Source organism: Lutjanus erythropterus, chromosome 6 (assembly GCF_056507025.1).
Source record: "Lutjanus erythropterus isolate fLutEry1 chromosome 6, fLutEry1.hap2, whole genome shotgun sequence".
NCBI lineage: Eukaryota > Metazoa > Chordata > Actinopteri > Lutjaniformes > Lutjanidae > Lutjanus > Lutjanus erythropterus.
The window spans coordinates 42,806,579-42,827,563 of NC_139322.1; the positions used below are offsets into that span (position 1 = coordinate 42,806,579).

Below are 20,985 nucleotides of genomic sequence, written 5' to 3' on the forward strand. Positions count from 1 at the left end.
AAACCTTCATTTTTGATTCTCTCTGTTTACTATTTTGGTTCAAAACTTTTTTTAATCTGCTCCCATTTGTCCTAATAATTTTATGTTACTGCATTATACTGTTATTACAAATACAACATTTCCTTCATCTGTTTCAAATTAAAAGCCCTTCAGGGTTTCAGTGGACAGAATTCCATCATTTCTTAGCAAGGCTTTTAGTGTGAAACACTTGCAGGAATGAGATGTAGAAACCTGACTTGCAGGACTGCCATACATACTTTATATATAGCTTCTGCTATCTTATGGCACTTGTACGTTGCTATAAAATAGAGTTTGGATGATAGACTGATACAACATCAGTGACTGAAACATGATAAGGTTTTACATTACAATTGCGGAACAACAAAGGGTTAAAAATACCATAACTATATTGCTGAATTTATTAAATTAGTTAGTTGGCATGCACATTACAGAACACCCATTTTTTCCTTTGTTTGCCCAGCTTGTATTTGGGATTGGCCTTTATTTGTTCATGGCAAATGTGTCCCCAGCCATTACTTGAGACACAGCAATTATTTGACAACTAGTTTTTATTTGAGAAAATGCTGTAATTTGCTGATTGATTCGTTTCTAAAAATATTTGTTTTAGTATTGCATGGGACGACAGCTGTCAATAGTAAATACAGACTAATAAAGTTACAGAGGCTTACTTATTTCATAGGTTATCCACACAGCATAAAAAGTTGCTTTATGCTTGGATGAAAGTACTGTTGGTGGGGTGGCCTTGGCCCATTGGGCCACTACATGCTGACTGTACTGTATGTAAGGCTAATCTTTCTATTATGTTTTCTCTTTGGACACAGACAGCACTATAACAACTATGAAAACAAATAGAGGGACAAGTGAAGATTGAGCCTTAGTGCTCAACATAATTGCAATGAAAAAAAGAATACAACTTTCTGCCACCAATTTAACAAAAAGCAGAGTGTACTTGTCCAGGTTGCGTTCCACTTTAAGCTTGAGGCGGCAGCAGTCTTTCAGCAGATTGTCTCCAGTGCGACGGACAGAGTATGAAGGAAAGATGAGGTCTGTGGCTTCAGGTGGTTTACCACCACTGTCCCAAGCCTGACAGGGCAGTCTCTCTGCAGCAAAGACATCCATCTCCTGCAGGTCTAGGGCAATGCAGTCCAACAGGCACACATGGTCTTCTGATGGGGAAAATACATCAGGTCGCAGTGACTATTATTTTTTTTATAAGCATACAGTTGGGATAGAAAAGTACTGCAAAAGTAATGGGGGGACAAGAAGCCCCATGAATGGTTCTGGCTTTTTCTAAAAAAGAATATAAGCCCAGCCTGCTTTTTGTCTTGAGTTTATTTTTTTTAAATGAGTCTTTCAAGATGACACTTGTGGCTCAGTGCTGAAAAAGATTTGATTACAAAGTAAACTTCAAAGTCTCTTATCATTAGCAAGGTTCACATTTTCACATGTCTCAGAGCTATCTATGTGCAATATTTGCAAGTGGACTGCATGTGCATCTTTTAGACTGTGCAGTGATGCTAACCTAAGCTATGAGGGCCATCCTCCTCAGGTGTCCTCCCTGTGTCTGGGGCCTGTGGCCTGCCAAGAGTGAACCCTGTGGAGGAGGAGCTAGAGGGAGAAGTTCTTGGCTTCTCCTGCTCACTACTCCTCCCTGCTGCACTCCGGACACGCTCCTTTATTAAGAAAACAGAAAGAAAAGAGACACAGAGTTGTTTTTAAGGTAGCAAAATATCACATACATTCAAAAGAAGATGTCTGTTCTCATTCTCATTCATCCAGGTCATGGTATTCGTATCAAAGTTTGTAGTAGGCAACTGCACTTGATAGAGTTCTTGAAGAGGGGCGGTCACATGAGTCACATGAGTCACATGACCCTCTAGGTGCTAACGACCCCATTAGGTTTAATACCTGATCTCCCAAACCAGTCAGGCAGAACTGAAGAAGCCTCCTGGATGAGAGGTGAAACGTTTTCAAGAACTCTATCAAGTCCAGTTGCCTACTACAAACTTTGATATGAATCAAAAGAAGATGGTTACTTTTTAAGGGGGACAATGCACAAAATAAGCCCAAACTTTACCAAGGGGATTTGATATGGTTTTAAGAAATACTTAATGATTCTGTTTCCCTGTTTTTGTTTTCTGCTATTGGAAAGGCACTACCAATCCCTCTTCACTTTAAAGCATTTAAACAGTGCAGAGGATAGGGCTAAAACAGACTACATTGGCTGGGGAATGTGGTTGTGCCACTAACAGTGTATAGGGCTTTTCACACTGCACTGCACTGTGCTCCAGGCTAATTAAGCTGTTTGCCCTAGGCTAAATAATCTTTCACAAGGGTTTTTCACACTGCATATTCTTAGCCTTGGACTAAGAGTTAACCTTGGGTCAACTTAGTCCCTTTTCACACACATATTGTTAAGCCAGGGTTAAGCTAAACACAGGGCTATCTGATTAACACTGCACCTGTACTAGCCTTGGGTTACATCGTCTGATGGTGCACTAACTGATATGAACATTTTAAAATGTTCCATGATTACTCAACTCTTTTAGCCCAGTTTCACACTGGCTCTTTTTAGCCCTTGGCTCAGTTGATTTTCAGGGGAAATCCGACAACTTGACCTCTTAACTTAACCCCAGCTTATCAATTTCTCTGTGAAGAGGGGGCTAAGTTAGCCCAAGGTTATCTCTTAACCCAGGGTTTGGGATAGCCCAAGGCTAAGACTATACACTGTGTAAAGCCCTCAAGAGAACAGGTATTTCTGTCCATGAACTCCCCTTTAAAAAATAACAACTCACTGAAGTCCTGCCATTTACACAGAGACAATGCAATAGTGTTACAATGAAGGTTCACCTTTCACAAGCCTTTGTATTTTTACACTGAACTAAGCAGCACCTGCATAAAACTGGCCCAACATGTCATTTTACAAAGGGTGCCAGCTCTGTGGAATTAAAATAGGCATGACATAACACAACAACACACAGAGAGCTGATAACCTCATTTATGACATTTTTTATCTGTTCATGGGTAAAAGGGACTTCGCTTCTTCTGCAACAGTTAAGATAATCACCTTGTGTGATGATGTGTGGGGAGGGATATCTCTCCTCCTGCCTGTGTGTGTGTGTGTGTCTGTTTAGCGCACACAATTCTATGTCAGTAATGCACAAAAGTGTCCTCTTGCATACATGCACCATATGATTTGAAGCACGGATTGTTGAGCCAATAATAGTTCTAACTTGGCGTCATGTCTTAAACAAAGATGCAAGTACAGGCCAGTTGGGGTTGAGAGTCACAAGATAAAAATCATGCCGTGTGTGATGTTTAAAATTATTTTAAATATGACAGACTTTTAAAACTGTAAATATGACTGACATCACACATTCGGATTAACAATACTAATAAAGATGTAAAAAGAAATCATTTGACAGAGTGGAGGTGTCTGTATCATAGCATCATGATAAGGTGTGAAAGAAAGTATCAGCCAATCAAAAATAGGGGGATTTAATGACGGTCAATCAAAACACAGGGCAATTTTACATCAGACATTAAAAAGAAAGAGGAGATATAAATCAGTAACACTGAGATTTTACAAGAGCCAATCAAAAGGACATAGGAATAAAAATGAGCCTATCACAACACAGGGGAATTTTAAATCAGTTAATCACAACACAAGTTTATTTTTACAGCCAATCAAAAGAGGGCAAGGTTTAAGACTTTTTTATTTTTATTACAAGAGAGGGTGATTTTACATCAGCCGATCAAAAAAAAGGGGGATTATACAACAGCCAGTCAGAAGAGAGGGAAGTTTTACACCAGCAAATCACATCACATAGGGATTTTACACCAGCCAATCACAGCAGGGGGGGATTTTCCACTAACCAGTCACAAAACAGTGGCATGTTACATTAGCCAATAACAGCAGAGGGGGAGTTTACAACAGCCAATCACAACACAGGGGGGATTTCACACCAGCCAATCAAAATACAGGGGGGATTTTACACCAGCCAATCACAGGAAAGGAGGATTTCACCCCAGCCAATCACAACACAGTGGGATGTGACATAAGCCAATCACAGCAAAGGGGGGTTTTACACCAGCCAAACACAAGGCAGGGGGATTTTACACTAACCAATCACAACAGAGCGGGATTTTACACCAGCCAATCGCAACACAGATGGAGTTTCCACCAACCAATCTTAGGAGGGGGGGATTTTACACTAACCAATCACAGGACAGGGTAGCTTTACACCACCCAATCACATTGCAGGGGGATTTCACAATAGCCAATCACAGCAGAGGGGGATTTTATACTAGCCAAAGACATCGTACTCTGATTTTACACCAGCTAATCACAGGACAGAGTGATTTTACACCAGCCAATCACAACACAGTGGGGTGTTACATAAGCCAGTCACAAGACGGGGATTTTCCAACAGCCAATCACATCAGAGGGGGATTTTACACCAACCAATCACAGGACAGGGTGGCTTTACACCACCCAATCACATTGCAGGGGGATTTTACACCAGCCAATCACATCAGAGCGGGATTTTACACCAGCCAATCACAGCAGAGGCGGATTTTACACCAGCCAATGACAGCAGAGGATGATTTTACACCAGCCAATCACATCACGGGGTGATTTTACACCAGCCAATCACAACACAGGGGGGTTTTACAGTAGCCAATCACAGCACAGGGGGATTTTTAAACTAACCAATTATATCAGAGGGGGTTTCTCACCAGCCAATCAAAACACAGGGGGATTTTGCATGAGCCAATCATATCGCACTGGGATTTTACACCAGCCAATCACATTGTAGGGGGATTTCACACCAGAAAATCACAGCAAAGGGGGATTTTACACCAGCGAATCACAACACAGTGGGATGTGACCAGGGGTCGCATTAACCAAATATTTTCTGTCGTTGACCGGTTTTTTAAAACGGTGACGGAAAAATCTGAAGGTCATCTGTCATTTTGACAGGTTGCAATTCACACCCCTGACCACTTGGTGGCGAGTGAGCATATTAATTAGCTATTAGGTGCTTTCGAGATGAACTGCGCCTCGCCTGGAGAGTAGACGAGATCAGGTGGCCGCAGCAGGAGGTGGAGACAAAAAGCTGCAGTCAAGTTGGACAGTTTTTAACAGACTTAAGAGAGATTAGAGAAAAAGACGCAAACATCCTGTTAGATCACCTGTAGGTTACCTGCAGTCTGCAGATCATGATCATAGCTGAAGAAATAAAGTGCGTTCTTGATCGTTGATTGAAGTTAAAATAGAAGAGATCCTCCTTTTGACGCATGTAACATCTGTTCTTTTATCTGCCTTGAAAAGCACTAAACTGTTCTTTTGATAAGTCATAACCTTTATTATTATCAGACACAAAATATCTGCTTGCTGACAGATTAAAGCTTCATTGCCTAACAGAAGACTGATATGTCCAGCATTAAATATTACAATTACACAGAAAATTAGTATTTTATACAACACGTGGTGTTTGTTGTCAAAATTATGAGCCAATCAGAGCCTGTCAGCTTGTCAGGTGACAGCCAGGCGTTTGCAGTCGGTGGAGAGCAGCTGCGGCATCTGGCTCTACAAACTGCGGCCGCCTCAATCTCGTGAGGTAATCGTCGCCCACATGTGCATGACGTCAGTGCAAGTCGGGATCAAGTCGGACACAAATCTAACCGACATGCACTATGGGGCGATCACCGCTGATCAATTCTGGGCAGGCCTGGCTCATCTCAAACGCACCTAGTGTCACAGCAAGTGAGTGTCAGCAGCTGAAGTTTCTTCAAAAAGCCCATTAACAATGATGGTATTGATAAAAGAGGTACGGTGTGGATTCTCTGTTCAGCTTGTTTGGACTGAATATTAATTAAAAATGAATCAAAATTAAATGCTATTGAATATGTAATTATTATCATTTTAAAAATTAAAGTGACAGGTAAAAATAGATTATGACGGGATTTTTATGACCCTGTCAATCAAAATGACAGACAATGAAAAAGTCTAGCGCAACCTCTGGATGTGACATAAGCCAATCACATGACAGGGTGACTTTACACCAGCCAATCACATCACAGGGTGATTTCACACTAGCCAATCTCATCACAGGGGGTTTCACACCAGCCAATCAAAACACAGGGGGATTTTGCATGAGCCAATCACATCGCACTGGGATTTTACACCACCCAATCACATCGCAGGGGGATTTCACACCAGCCAATCACAGCAAAGGGGGGTTTTACACCAGCGAATCACAACACAGTGGGATGTGACATAAGCCAATCACATGACAGGGTGACTTTACACCAGCCAATCACATCACAGGCTGATTTCACACCAGCCAATCACATCACAGGGGGTTTCACACCAGCCAATCACAACACAGGGGGATTTTACACCAGCCAATCAGAAGATAGTGCAGTTTTACACCAACCAATCAAATGAGAGGGGTATTTTACATGAGCCATTCGCAACACAGGGGGATTTTACAGTAGCCAATCACAGCAGAGGGGGATTTTACACTAACCAATCACAACAGAGGGGGATTTTACACCAGCCAATCAAAACACAGGTGGATTTTGCACCAGCCAATCATATCGCACTGGGATTTTACTCCAGCCAATCACGGCAAAGGGGGATTTTACACCAGCCAATCAGAGGACAGGCAGGTTTTACAACAGCCAATAAAAGGAGAGGGGCATTTTACACTAACCAATCACATGACATGATGGTTTTACACCAGCCAGTCACAGCAAAAGGTGACTTTACACCAGCCAATCAAAGCAAAGGGTGATTTTACACCAGCCAATCACAGGACATGGTGATTTTACAGTAGCCAATCACAACGCAAGGGGATTTTACACCAGCCAATCAGAGGACAGGCATGTTTTAAAACAGCCAATCAGAGGAGAGGGGGATTTTACACTAACCAATCACAACAGAGGGGGGGTTTACACCAGCCAATCACAGCAAAGGGGGATTTTACCAGAGCCAATCATGATGCAGGGGGATTTTACAGTAGCCAATCAGAGGAGAGGAAAGTTTTACACCAACCAATCACAACAGAGGGGGGTTTACACCAGCCAATTACAGCAAAGGGGGATTTTACAACAGCCAATCATGATGCAGGGAGATTTTACACCAGCCAATCAGAGGACAGGAAAGTTTTACACCAACCAATCAGAGGAGAGGGGGATTTTACACTAACCACTCACAGGACAGAGTGACTTTACACCAGCCAATCACATCACAGAGGGGGATTTCACACCAGCCAGTCACAACACAGGGGGATTTTACAGTAGCCAATCACAACACAGGGGGATTTTTAAACTAACCAATTATATCAGAGGGGGTTTCTCACCAGCTAATCAAAACACAGGGGGATTTTGCATAAGCCAATCATATCGCACTGGGATTTTACACCAGCCAATCAAATCACAGGGTGATTTCATACCAGCCACTCACATCACAGGGGGTTTCACACTAACCAATCAAAACACAGGGGGATTTTGCATGAGCCAATCACTTCGCACTGGGATTTTCCAACAGTCAATCAGAAGAGAGGGAGGTTTTACACCAGCCAATCAGAGGAGAGTGGGATTTTACACTAACCAATCACAGCATAGGGGGATTTTACACCATCCAATCACATCGCACTGGGATTTCACACAGGCCAATCACAGCAAAGGGTGATTCTATACCAGCCAATCACAATGCAGGGGGATTTTACACCAGCCAATCAGAAGATAGTGCAGTTTTACACCAACCAATCAAAGGAGAGGGGGATTTCACATAAGCCATTCGCAACACAGGGGGATTTTACAGTAGCCAATCACAGCAGAGGGGGATTTTACACTAACCAATCACGACAGAGGGGGATTTTACACCAGCCAATCACAGGACAGGGTGGTTTTACACCAGCCAGTCACAGCAGAGGGGGATTTTACACCAGCCAATCACAGGACAGGCTGATTTTACAGTAGCCAATCGCAACGCAAGGGGATTTTACACCAGCCAATCACATGACAGGGTGACTTTACACCAGCCAATCACATCACAGGGGGATTTCACACCAGCCAATCACGTCACAAGGGGGATTTTGCATGAGCCAATCACATCGCACTGGGATTTTCCAACAGTCAATCAGAAGAGAGGGAGTTTTTACACCAGCCAATCAGAGGAGAGTGGGATTTTACACTAACCAATCACAGCATAGGGGGATTTTACACCATCCAATCACATCGCACTGAGATTTTACAACAGCCAGTCACATCACATAGGGATTTCACACCAGCCAGTCAAAAAGGGGAATTATAAATGAGCCAATCACAGCAGAGGGGGATTTTCCAGTAACCAATCACAACACAGTGGGAGGTTATACCAGCCAATCAATCCCAGGGGAATTTTCCAATGGCCAGTCAGAAGACAGTGAGATTTTAGACCAGCCAATTACATCAAATTGGCATTTTACACTAGCCAATCACATCCCAGGGTGGTTTTTCAGTTGAAAATCACAACACAGAGGGATTTCACACCAACCAGTCACATCACAGGGGGATTTTGCATAAGCCAAACTCATTGCACTGGGATTTTACACCAGCCAATCACAGGAAAGGGGGATTTTACACCAACCAATCAACACAGCCAATCACAGCAGAGGGGGATTTCCCTGTATTATTGCAGATCATATCGTAATTGCAATATTGGTCAAAATAATTGCAAGTAGATATCTTTTTAAAATTGTTCAGCCTACATCAGATTCTTCCCAATACAAAGGACTAATCATGATACAGGTACCTTGTTATCCTGCTCAAACCCCCTTTACCAAGGCAGGACTGACCCAATTACTCATTTTATCATGCCATCACACTGTTTGCAGTATTGTGATGGGATGGGGGGTGAAATTTATTTTATCCACAGAAGGGGACACTTCAAGTCATATAAAACAAACACAATCAGACACACGTGGAAAGTTCATGTATTCCATGCAACAAATTTATCAGCAGGAAGCTCAGTCCATCACACAACCAGACAAACTGCAAACCAGGGCTGGACAATATTTCATTACAGCTAATATTTGGAACACCAAATTAACAGTAGATGTTCAGAAAGCAATGAGCATTATGAAACTACAACCCAAACCAAATGCTTCTAAACTGCTTTCAAGTGCAGTGACACATAATAACCGTTATGTCCATATTGAAAAGATCACTGATATATTCTGTCAGCTCTCTGTAGTGTGTTATTGGGATAATTTCTGGAGCTGAGAAACATGGTGTAAAAGTAAAATAAAATTGTGATATTGTGACAACCCTTTTCCACACCAAAAAGCAAAAGCATGCCATTGTACCTTGTAATGTGATGGATCCTTGTATGAATTAGCATGCAGTATAAAATTCTTCAAAAAAACACAAGATGCACATGAAAGACCAATACAACATTTTCCTAGTGTTCTCCTTCCAAAATACACTAATCTCACAACTCAAACCAATGACAATGTGAACAGGCCCTGTTCTTCACACATGACTCAGATAGCTTGATGTGACTGTTAATGATTAGACAAAATCCCACACTCAAAGCTGACTTAAAATCTATCTCAAAATGTGGTCAGAGCCTTAAAGGGATAGTTCACCGAAAAATGAAAATTCAGTCATTATCTACTCACCCTCATGCTGAATGCAGGTCAGATTTATTTTGTTAGTCCACAAAACACAGCTGGAGTTTCACATGAAAAACAGCGGTGCAGAATAACCAAATCAATCACCAATCACCAAACAATGGAAGTGAATGGTGATCAGTTTTCAAAAACAAAACAACCTCTGTACTGCTTGTCTGGTACAATCCAAGTCTTCTAAAGCCCCAGCATGCTGTTTGCATTCCATCACACACCACACACCCAGTTCAGACATCATGCATGTGCACGTGAATATGGCTCCAAGCTAAGGATCTACAGTGAAAATTCAGGTATGCCGGGGCTTTGGGAGACTTGGATTACACGAGACAAGCTGTATGGAGGCATTTTGCGTTTTTATTCCATTGCTTTTTCACGTTTGAAGATTTCACTTTCTGCAGCACTGTTTTCCTGAAAGCAGCAGCAGTGTTTGGGGAACAAAAACTAAACCTGACCTCCAATCAGCATGAGGGTGAGTAGATAATGACTGAATTTTCATTTTTGGGTGAACTATCCCTTTAAGCCTAAACCAGCAAAACTGTATGTTATTCACAGTTAGCTGGATCATGACCAGCAGCTTTTCAAGTTGATCTTCAAACATTACACCATTTTCAGATAAAAACAACTACTTTCATTATGAGCAGAAATACAAGTCATTTATTTCTATTAATATTTTTTTTACATGTACCCTGTGGTACACTTATATATCCCTGCCAGATATGATTTAAGACATATTAAATTTCTCTGCTTGGACTGATAATTACTTTGTTCAAAAATCTTTAAAGTACATCTCTTTGTTCTCCCTGAATCTATGAATGTGCAAATATTTTTCTTTTCAAAACCTGAACACAATATATTTTCAATTTCAGTGAAAAGTCCAGTCTCAGTGTGTGTAAAGGAGGTTTTAAGTTTCAACACCACACTTTTGTACATTGCATACTGGTTGGCTGCAAAATTAGTTGTGATGTCACAAAATCACTCGTTGTCCATAATTCTGCAGTGAAGGTCAAATATCACAGTGAAGGAGCAAAGAGTAAAATGCGCTTCCGGGTAAAGGGACACTTTTGTATACACACAAATTGTATACTGTGGGATTGAAACTGTCAGTTTATATCAGCTCAGTTTTAAAAATCTGAGTCAGATCAATAAACTATAGGTAAATTATTCAAGTTCTGATTTCAACTAAATTAGTGAACAGGAACTGAATCAGGTTAAGCTTAAAAAGAGCTGGCCCTGGACTTAACCTGAATCTAATCTTCTGATGCATAATAACCAAAATGTTAAAGACATAACTTTTAAACATTACTTACAATTAGAGAGTGTGACAAGGTTTAGTTATGGAGGCATACATTATACTGTTAAAGAAATCAGCAGGCAACACTGTATTCATTGAGCATTTCAGATCAGAGTCACATGATCAGGGGCTTCATTTATAAATGTGGCATCTGCAAAAAAGAAGGCGTATACAACTTTCTAAGCAAAAGTTGGGATTTATAAAAAACAAACTTGGTGCGAAAATGTGTGGTCCTCCATGCTGACTCTGACCCTGACGTACATAAACTGGAGAAAAGATAAACTGTGACTTCGATTGACAGAAAGATGAAACACAAGAAAAAATGTGAAATTGATACACTGTGTGAAATCAATCGAAATATTACCTCACACACATCATTATATGAGGATATATTTCACAAAAAACGATAAATGCTGTTCTTACAAAGAACACCCAAACACGTTTGATTTATATTCTCTGTAGTGAATGCATACAGAAAAAGTACAATTTAGGATAATGAATATAAACATTATATCTATTATATGGAAACAATCTAATTTAGTCTGTAATCATTGAATAGTTGCATGTTCCGACATGTATTCTAATAAATAATACAGTGCACAGCAAGAATTACAATTAAGAAAAATTACATTTATGCTGATTCTTTTTTCAGTGATCCATTTCATAATTCCATATTGTATTTTGTAATCTGTTTTTTTTTTTTTATGGCTTTCAGCTGGTTTTATCTCTGTGTTTAAATATGTTGAGTCGATTGTATCTGTAAGGACACAGCTACTGCTGGAGGGTTAAGGTGCACAGCCGAGGTGCATCAGGGGCACAGAGCGCACAGCTGCAGCACCTCCAACCAACTTGAACATGCAGCGAATAAAAGAAATATAAACCATTTTTGTGAATAAGGCTCCTGTCGTTTTGGCACATAAATGTGTTAGTAGTGCATTTGGCATACTCTCACCTTAAACAAGGGGATACAGATTATGCAGGCAGCCAGTTTCTCATTAAAAGAGCGAGGTGTCTTTCTGCTACCTTTGGCTCAAACAAACACACTCATACGGCCTGTTGCTCTGCGCTTATACTTTTGTGTCTGACCCCTTCTTTTTGAATTAATCATGGTAAGTATTCAACTTTGTGAGGCAGCAGCATTGACAGTATCCTTCACATGCTGCCACTCTATAATGTGTTGAGTGTCGACCAAACAACATATTTTCCTTGTCTGAACTTCCTCAACAAAAATGCTGATTTGACACTGTGAAAAATTCCCTTTTTAAGCCTTTCCCTGAGCATTCCTGAGCGTTTGCCATGATCTGTCTAGTCAGTGTGAATGAATATTCATTTTGGGGCATTTCAATGACCATTTATAGGCAACTAAAGGCACCACAAGACGCCCACAAAGGGTGCACCACATTTCAAGTTGATTGTCATGTATAAAGGAAAATCAGCGTAAGATGTGCTCTGTTTTATAAAACTAAATATTTTTGTGAGTAAGCCCTTTCTGTTTTTCTTCTACACACCATCTTTTAAGGTGAATCCTACACACACAGTTACAAATGAGGCCCCAGCTCAGTTACTAAAATAAGAGGATGATGAGAGATTATCAGTGTAGCTCTTAGGGAGCCCGGCTGGTGACATGAGGTAATCCTGAATATTTAAACCTTGGGTAATACTATTAAATGCATAAATGAATACAGTGAAATTAGTCCAAAGAAGAGAACCAACAGCCAGGGAACACTGCACTGGGGGATGAACAAGCAGCATGACTCACCAGAGAAGGGAAAAAGGCATGTGCCATGGTGAGTTTCTCTACCTTATCTCTGAGGGAAAAGGTCCCATGAGCCCCAGCTGGCAGGAAGCAGTTCTGCACCCTCAGCTGCCCGAGGTTGGCCACAATGACCCTTGGTGACCGCGAGCTCTCTGGGATGAGAATCACCGGGGCGCCAGCCTCAATATCCAGCAGAACCCTGGATGCCCGCTGAGGATGATCCCGCACCTGAGGCAGGAGAGGCAGGAGAAAGAGATCAGAGAGAAGAACAGTAGATAGACAGAATAGAGGAAAGAGAAGGAGAAAGTTGAGCAGGAAGCAGCTGAGAAACATCAGGTTCATTCTTTTTTAAAAAATGTTATTAAATAATACACATTGGGTAAGACCTGTACGTATTTTCAAATCAACACTAATCCTGCAACCTAGAGAAATAATACTGTAACTATATCATGGTTAGGGCTGCAACTAATGATTATTTTTTATCATCAATTAATCTGATTATTATTTTCACAATTGATCAATTAAAAGGATGGTTCACCCAAAAATCAAAAATACATATTCACCCCCCAGCCTGTAGTGCTATTCATCCATCTAGCTCAGGCATGTCTTTTTCTATGAAGGGCCATGTGGCTGCAGGTTTTGTTCCTGAGTACACCAGACTCGACTCATTTAATCAACTGATTTCAGTCATCAAACAGCTGATTAGTTGAGTCAGGTGTGCTGTTGGTTGGAGCAAAAAAATTTGCAGCCACTCAGCCCTTTCCAGAATAGGTTGGATATGCCTTGTTTTTTGGTATGAGTTGCAGAATTTTGGAGATATTAGCCATAGAGATGTGTAAATGGCATACTGCTTGTGACTTTGAAAAAACTGAAAACAGTGTCTCATTCCAAAAGTCCATAGATCATCTACAGACTCTGTTGTGAGCAGTTTAAGCTAACTACTTTTTCTGCAACAGAATCTACTGGAAGTGCTTTTGAGTTTAACCCATTTTTTCTCTAGTAAGAAAACAGTTCAAACATGAAACTGTTCTTGAGTAACTGGGATTTCTGGAGAGACACTGGTTTTGAATTTTTCAGATGTATTTTTTGGGCATCATGAACCAAGTGCCATTTAATCCCATTATACTGGAGAGAAGGCAGGCAGCTCTACTAATATTTCAAAATCTCTGCAACTGACACCAAAAAGATCTAGATAATAAACAGCCCCACAGGGGGAGCAGTACCCATTTTTGTTTTGGGGGAGAACGCTCCCTGTAATCATTTAGACAATAAACCATCATAAGAAATTGTGAGCAATGCTGTTCACAACTTTCCAGAACCTTAAGTGACATCTTCAAATTGCTTCCTTTGTTTAACCAGTAATCTAAAACCCAAAGACTTTTCATTTACTGTCAAAGAAAAGCAGCAAATCTTCATATTTAAGAAGCTGGAGCCAGGAATCCTTCATTTTTGCACACAAAAAAAGACTAAAACAAATTGATCATCTAAACTAATTTTCTTTTGATCAACTAGCCTAATCCTTGCAGCTCATGATAAAGTGTCTCAGCAGATAGTGCTCACAGCCTGGCCCTCCATCGCAGCCCTCTGCCTGCCGAGGACATCCTGCAGCTGGGTGAAATGTTGGATGAAGGCCACCACCTCGGCCTGGAAGCGTTGGGTGTGGACGTACTGCACTGACGCCATCTGCAAGGACACCTTGATGTCACATTCCCGCTCCAGGTAAGGGTCAGGCTGGCCATACCTGAGTGGACCAGAATACAAAAGTGACTAAAAAAGTTCTTCAGTATCACGCAGAGTATTTCTCAGTTGAAACTTTTGTGATGTGTACTTTTGGATGTTGAAAATCAGGGCCTCCCCTCCTCGAGTGGTGAACCGCTCTCTATACAAATCTCCATGAGGGGTGAGGTCACTGAGGGACAAACTTCCTAAACTGCCTTGCAATGCCAGGTCACCATCTGAAATATTAGTCATATTGTGATTATATTAAATATCAAATTATTTTCACAATTAAATCTAGTCATGTTAAATACAATGTTGAAGGAGGGTGTGTTTTATCTAAGCAAGATGAATGTTTCATACACACCCAACATTTCCAGATGAGCAGATAATTTGGACACGCTCGCTCTGGCAAGCTCGTTGAGTTTCTTGTTCAATACAAGAGACAAAGAATGAACCTGAAAATAAAAAAAATGGACAGTTTTAGTCATGAAGAACTCACTTCAGATATGATTCTTATATGTTCACAGAGAATTAAACTTAGAATTACATTTTCAGAGGAAAAAGAACATGTAGCACAAGTTATTTTTGTTGCTGGGTGTTGTATTACCATATTTTAAATGCCATTTAGAGGCCATAGGTAGGAGTGGAGACAGAAAGAAAAGATTACAGATTTGAACAAATGTTTGCATTGAGAAGATTTTTCAAACTATATACTATTTATGAATAAAACTGTTCTTTTCTCTTTTCACTTTCTTGAATATGGAGTATGGTCGAATTAGGTCTGAGGAGGATGAACATAGTGGTGTAAGGAGGAGGGTGGGTTTATGTAGTTAATTGATCGTGGTAGGACAGAAAAGCATGTTGCTTCTTCCCACTCCTTTTCAGGCATGATATGTTAATTTACATTTCTCATTGAATGTCTGTTCATTATTTATTGTATTTTCTATGTTTCATTTTCTACATATTTTACTTTATATTTTAAAAATGTTTGACATAAATAAATCAAATCAAAAATCATGTGGTGGACTGAGATTGACATGAACTGGCAATAAGCATGAACAATAAAAATATTAGAAATGGATATAAATGAATTACTGACACTTCAAACAAGAGTTTAGACTTTCATTTGAACTAAAATGTTCTCACTGAAATTGGAGCAGTGTATAATAAAAATGCTTCATAGCAATATTTATCCCACAATCTCTACCATGGTTTCACTGTTAAAAAGGTAAAGGTAAAGCATTAAGACCAATTTTACTGGGACATATACAACCATACATTGATTCATTCTCTGAATTTAACTCATTCTATTATCAGACTCGTCTTTTTCAAAGATGAGTCTGATTGTCTTTTTACTGTTTGGTGTGGAAAACAACATTTTTTTATTTATACGGTATCTGTAACATTTGCTCCTACTGTACATGAATATGTAACTGCAGCCTACCAACCTGTCTTGTGTTACTTGGACATCCCAGCTAATTCAACTAGAAGCCCCTGCTCCAGTGACCTATAGGGATGCACCGATACCGATACCAGCATCAAGTATCAGTCCCATACTGCCCTCACATACTTGTATTCATAAAACTACTCTGATACCCTACATACAAACATGTAAATGTGTAATTAAAGTACTAGTTAAAGTGGTGTAAATGATAATGAAATAATTATCATATGTAACAACATTTATAACAAAATTTTATTCTTGAAGTTCATAATAATGTTGTGTAATTATTATACTGAAATATATTATGTACACAGTAAACTGTACAGTTTAATAAGGAACAAAAATCAGTAATGTAACTTAGCACTAATAACCTGAAAACATAATGTGTACAGTAACTATGGCTACACTAGCAGCAGGAAACAGCAACAACAACTTGTTACATTTAGAAATTGAGAAATGTGATGAAAATAAAATACATTTTTATAGTTACTGTAAGAACTGTAAAGGCATTATCAAGTACTCGTATCGGTACTCTGTATCAGCAAGTTCCAAAATCTAAGTAGTTGTACTTGCACTCAGTCTGAAAAAAAGGTTGTGTCGGTGCATCCCTAGTGACCTACCTTGAGGTCCACTTTAGTGTTGACAGCCTCTGTTGTCTCCTCCTCACTGGTGTCTGGCTCATACAGAGAATGTCCTGGCACAGGTTCAGGGGACGTTGGGTGCACCTTCACTGCATGATTATTGGCTGTAGAGCCAATACCAAAGAAGTCCAGGATGACTACCCAGGTCTGTAGTGTGATCAGAACGTCCAGGCAGTTAAAGTCAACATCCACACTTCGTCCCACACTGCCATAGCGCGTTTTGAATTCTGGATGGTTCTGGTCCACCAGTAGCACGTTGATATGAACTAATGAGTCGTCAAAGTCTGGGGGTGGCTGAGGGGAGGGTGTATGATGGGTAGGAGAGGGAGGCGGCGTGCTGGGACAGTCTGGGTCTCTCTTGGATTTGCGAGTGCTAGCTGACGGGGTGCTGGGATGCCTTTGGTAGAGCTGGAAGACGTTCTGGGCCTCCTCCATGTGGGCGGGCAGTGAACGGGGCATGTCTGGGTACAGGGCATTGGATGCTGATGGACAGCTTTGGGAAAGATACTCCTTTGGACTGAAGGTGGAGGGCTTGGGAGCTCCACGAGACACCATCAAATGTTTGTACTTGGACTCAGGGTTCTGCTCCAGGAGGTCCTCCATTAGCAGCGAGCGCAGAGCCAGCTGGACTGCCAGCAGGTGAGGGTGGTCTTTGGTAAAGTCTCCCTCCAGATCCTGGAAGCGGAGACTGACCAAGCCCTGGGAGCCCTGGGTCAGGTCAGCGCTGAGCTGGACCTGAAGCTCTGCCACATGTAAGGTGACTTTGAGCTGAGTGAAAGAGGAAGAGTGAAGGGTGGGTTTGTGAGACTGGAGAGGCAAAGGAGAGGAGAGTGACGAGTGAGAGAAGCTGATGTGGGGAGGGTCCCTGGCAAACAGCCCTCCCTGGGGGTCAGGGAAGCGGTGAGGTCTGGTGGAAGAAGGAGTTGGTGGTGGGGGTGTGGGCGGTTGGCTGGGTGTGACACGTTGCTCCTCAATCAGAGACAGATTGTCAAGTGTCTGGAGGACTTGTTCATACACAGGCTTGCACAGGAACACCTATAACCACAGTGCCAAATCATTGTTAACCAGTCAATAAAACCACATCAAAACTTTCATTTAAAGGCTCTGAACACACACTAGTTGGGTGACTGGACAAATATGTCAGCGACTAGATTGACTCCATCAGTTGGGTTTTTTGGGAGATTCTTTTTGGTGATTTTGTCATTCTGTTTTACTAATGTAATGGTCTATAAAGTGACAAGTGGTGCTCAGCGACACACTCTAATTCAGCTGCACAGGACACACTGATGTTCCTGGCAACAAATTTCCCTGTTGATTAAACACATACTTAAATTTAGACTAGTAGACTAGTCTAACAGGAAGAAAACTCTCATTGATTGAGCACAATTTATTAATTGATATTGCCAAACACTCCAAAACTAGTGCATATATTGAGAGGAATTTGAAACTGTTAATCACATTCTACAATAGTGATATCGTATTTTAAATGCACATTATCCTTCAAAACATGACAACAATCCACGCAATGCTTCAACTTTTCACAGTGAACAGGGTTATAATGTCTGTGGGTTAACATCTGACGTTAGCTGCCAGCCTGACATACAGTGTTACTAATGTTAGCAGTGCTAGCAGCAGCCTGCTCAGCCTGCAGGTTAATGTCGTCTCCAGATCAAGTGTTTATATGCCAGTTTATTTTGACTATCATCATTATTTTTTATATCAAAATACTCTATGCTGGTTTTATGAGCTGTCATCTGTCTGATTTTGCTGATAACAACATGCTGCGCTGGCCAATCAGGGCATTTGTGCTATGCAGCCATCTGTTGAACCTGCGGCACCAGCTAGTGGCAGGCAGCTGCATAAAATCTTTGAGGCAACAGTTAATTGGCATTGTTCATGAATAAAATACTGATAAATAGTTTAACTGACTAGTATTTCTAGTGCCGACTAGCGAGGGTGGCAATGTTTAATCATATAGTCGTAATCGTGCAGATCCCTACTCACTATGCAGGAAGTCAAGTGAGAGGAAAGCAGTCTGTAGAGCTGCACTATTTACACAGTTACTGACTTGGTGAATTATGGATTTATTTTGACCACACCAGAGTCGGTGATTGTTGGAAAAAAGAAAAGAATGGTGGGTGGGGGTGTATAGTTGCATTTTGTCTTGAGCTGTACTGATTATTATAATCAACATCTGTATTCTGATAATTGATTAAAAAGTTTGAATATTTTTTAAGAAACATACATGCATGAATATATAGGCAATCACTGGTTGATAGGCTGATGCTGGATAGTTGTCAAAAATCAGCATACCGCCCTACCTAATGCACACTAATGCTGACAGTTATACTGACTAATTAGACCTCTGCTCAAGGTTTTAGGTGGATGGAGTGGAGTAGAATTACATGGGGCCCATCCACTAATACAAATGTTAAAGGTGTGATGTGTCCTGCCCTAACCCTAACAAACTCACAGTACAATGAGGGAGATGTGAGTCAAGCCTATATAATGCTGACATGAGGTCAATGTGCCAAAATAATTCAAAATACTAGTGTGACTTTATGCTAGGTGTGCTGGGCCTTTGAAAACTTGGATCATAGATTCTAAGGCCCCTACAACTAAAGCTACTTTGACTTGGAATGTGTGTGATTACGTCAACTTCTCAAATACTGTCTGTGGTCTTAATCTATTTCTACTACAAAGATTTCCTCCTTGTATTAACAGAAAAGAATATCAACAGCAAAACAGGAGGCTTCTTCCTCAAACAAACTCAAAAATTCCTTGATGTTTATATTTTGTCTTATTTTATTCATGACAGTGTACACGTCCACAGCATTATTATACAACAACAGTCTTGTCATACTCACACTGTGTTGCTCAAAATCACTCACTTATTAAATAATTCTAAACTTTTTTTGTTTAGAGTCAAGTTAAACACGCAATATAATTTCTCCCACTAGGGGTCTCTCTCACATTTAGAACAATAAACAATTGTTTAAAAGCATGGCATGGGACGTTTTCTTCATTGTTAAACAACCACCATTGCAGATCAAAATCTACCTCTCATGACTCAGGCAGGAATTATGTTCATCACATTATGTTTAGTCACATTCATGACTTCCTTCCTCAATCTTTGATGTATCAGACATATCCTGTGTTTTCCCAACAGTTAAAGCAACTAGTGGTTAGCAGGAAACAAGCCATCACCTTCAATAAATCACGAATTTGTCTGGGTTTAATCATTGCTCAAAATATTTGGGTGGTACACAGGCACAAAACTCAATGAAATATATAGCATAAGGCTGGCATTTTTAGACATTTTAATGCAGAAATGTTTCATCTTATAGCTTTATTGTAAATGCTACTCAGCACTTCCTGCACAGATCAGTAGACCTGTAGAGGAGTCTGGAACTGATGAGTGAATGAGTAGAGTATTTGTTTTAAAAAGAGTGGTGAGTATGACATGACTGCTGTGCTGATGGAGTTAGTGCTGTGGTTTACTAAATTTCTTCTTTGTGAGACATTACAATATGCTTAATCTCCTCTCTATATTTTACATGGTCTTTATTGAGGACTCTTACTGTTTTTACAATATAAATATTGCTAGTATTTGAGACAAGGCCATTATTTGAATAACAGCTTGTGTTTAAAAAGTTCATTTGCAAACCATATAGCCCCACTTTTATTTATTTTCCTAAATCCATTTTGATAAAAGGTCTCACTTTTAGTGCCCGAGCACTGACCTCGGTGATAGGACCCTATTGAAACTGAAGGAATTATTATTATTCTTTGCTATTATTCCTTGAAAAGAATCACATTGTAGAGGTGCTCACCAAATTTGGCTCATGTGTTAGTACTGTGGAAAATTTATGTGTGGTATGGCAATGGGCAACTTGGCCATGCCCTCTGAACAGCAGCCCCCGCGCCAAGTTTCATCAACATGCACAGAAATCAGTACATACATATATCATGCCCAACTGAACAAAGGGACCCATAGCCTAAGCCATACAGGAAGTCGGCCATTTTGAATTTCATGGTCAATTTTGGCATTTCACACATGTTGTATTTTAACAAACCCCTCCTACAGAATTAATCAGATTGACTTCAAAATCATTGTGTGCCATCTACACTAGTTTGTGATTCAAAGGTATTAAAAGATTTAGATATCGTTGAAGGGCATGGCCGTAGTCTGACATTCAATTTTATGTATTGTCATGAAACATGAATAACTTTGGTGTAAATGGTCCGATCTGCACCAAACTTCACGTTTGATAAGAGTCCCAGCCTGACTACATTTACATGCCAATCAGGAGTTATAGTCATAACACCACCTAGTGGAGACAGGAGGTGACATCAGACTTTTTTCTGCAGTGTGCAAAGCAGTTGACAATTCAGAGCCTTGTCAACAAGTTGGCTGACACAGGCTCCAA

General features: G+C 40.5%; 1 protein-coding gene across 4 annotated transcripts in view; it reads right to left on the reverse strand.

The window, feature by feature from the left end:
* vps13d (vacuolar protein sorting 13 homolog D) overlaps positions 1-20,985 on the reverse strand; it is a 103,442-nt gene that overhangs the window by 54,784 nt on the left and 27,673 nt on the right. For 3 of the 4 annotated variants that reach the window (XM_084722005.1, XM_084722006.1, XM_084722004.1), the window contains exons 21-27: positions 16,535-17,590; positions 14,835-14,925; positions 14,580-14,706; positions 14,312-14,492; positions 12,755-12,979; positions 1,544-1,694; positions 971-1,187 (exon numbers count right to left, since the gene is read on the reverse strand). In XM_084722005.1, the coding sequence (XP_084578131.1) occupies positions 971-1,187; positions 1,544-1,694; positions 12,755-12,979; positions 14,312-14,492; positions 14,580-14,706; positions 14,835-14,925; positions 16,535-17,590 (2,048 nt within the window). The remainder of the gene's footprint in view (positions 1-970; positions 1,188-1,543; positions 1,695-12,754; positions 12,980-14,311; positions 14,493-14,579; positions 14,707-14,834; positions 14,926-16,534; positions 17,591-20,985) is intronic. The other variant, XM_084722007.1, reaches the window with a different exon arrangement.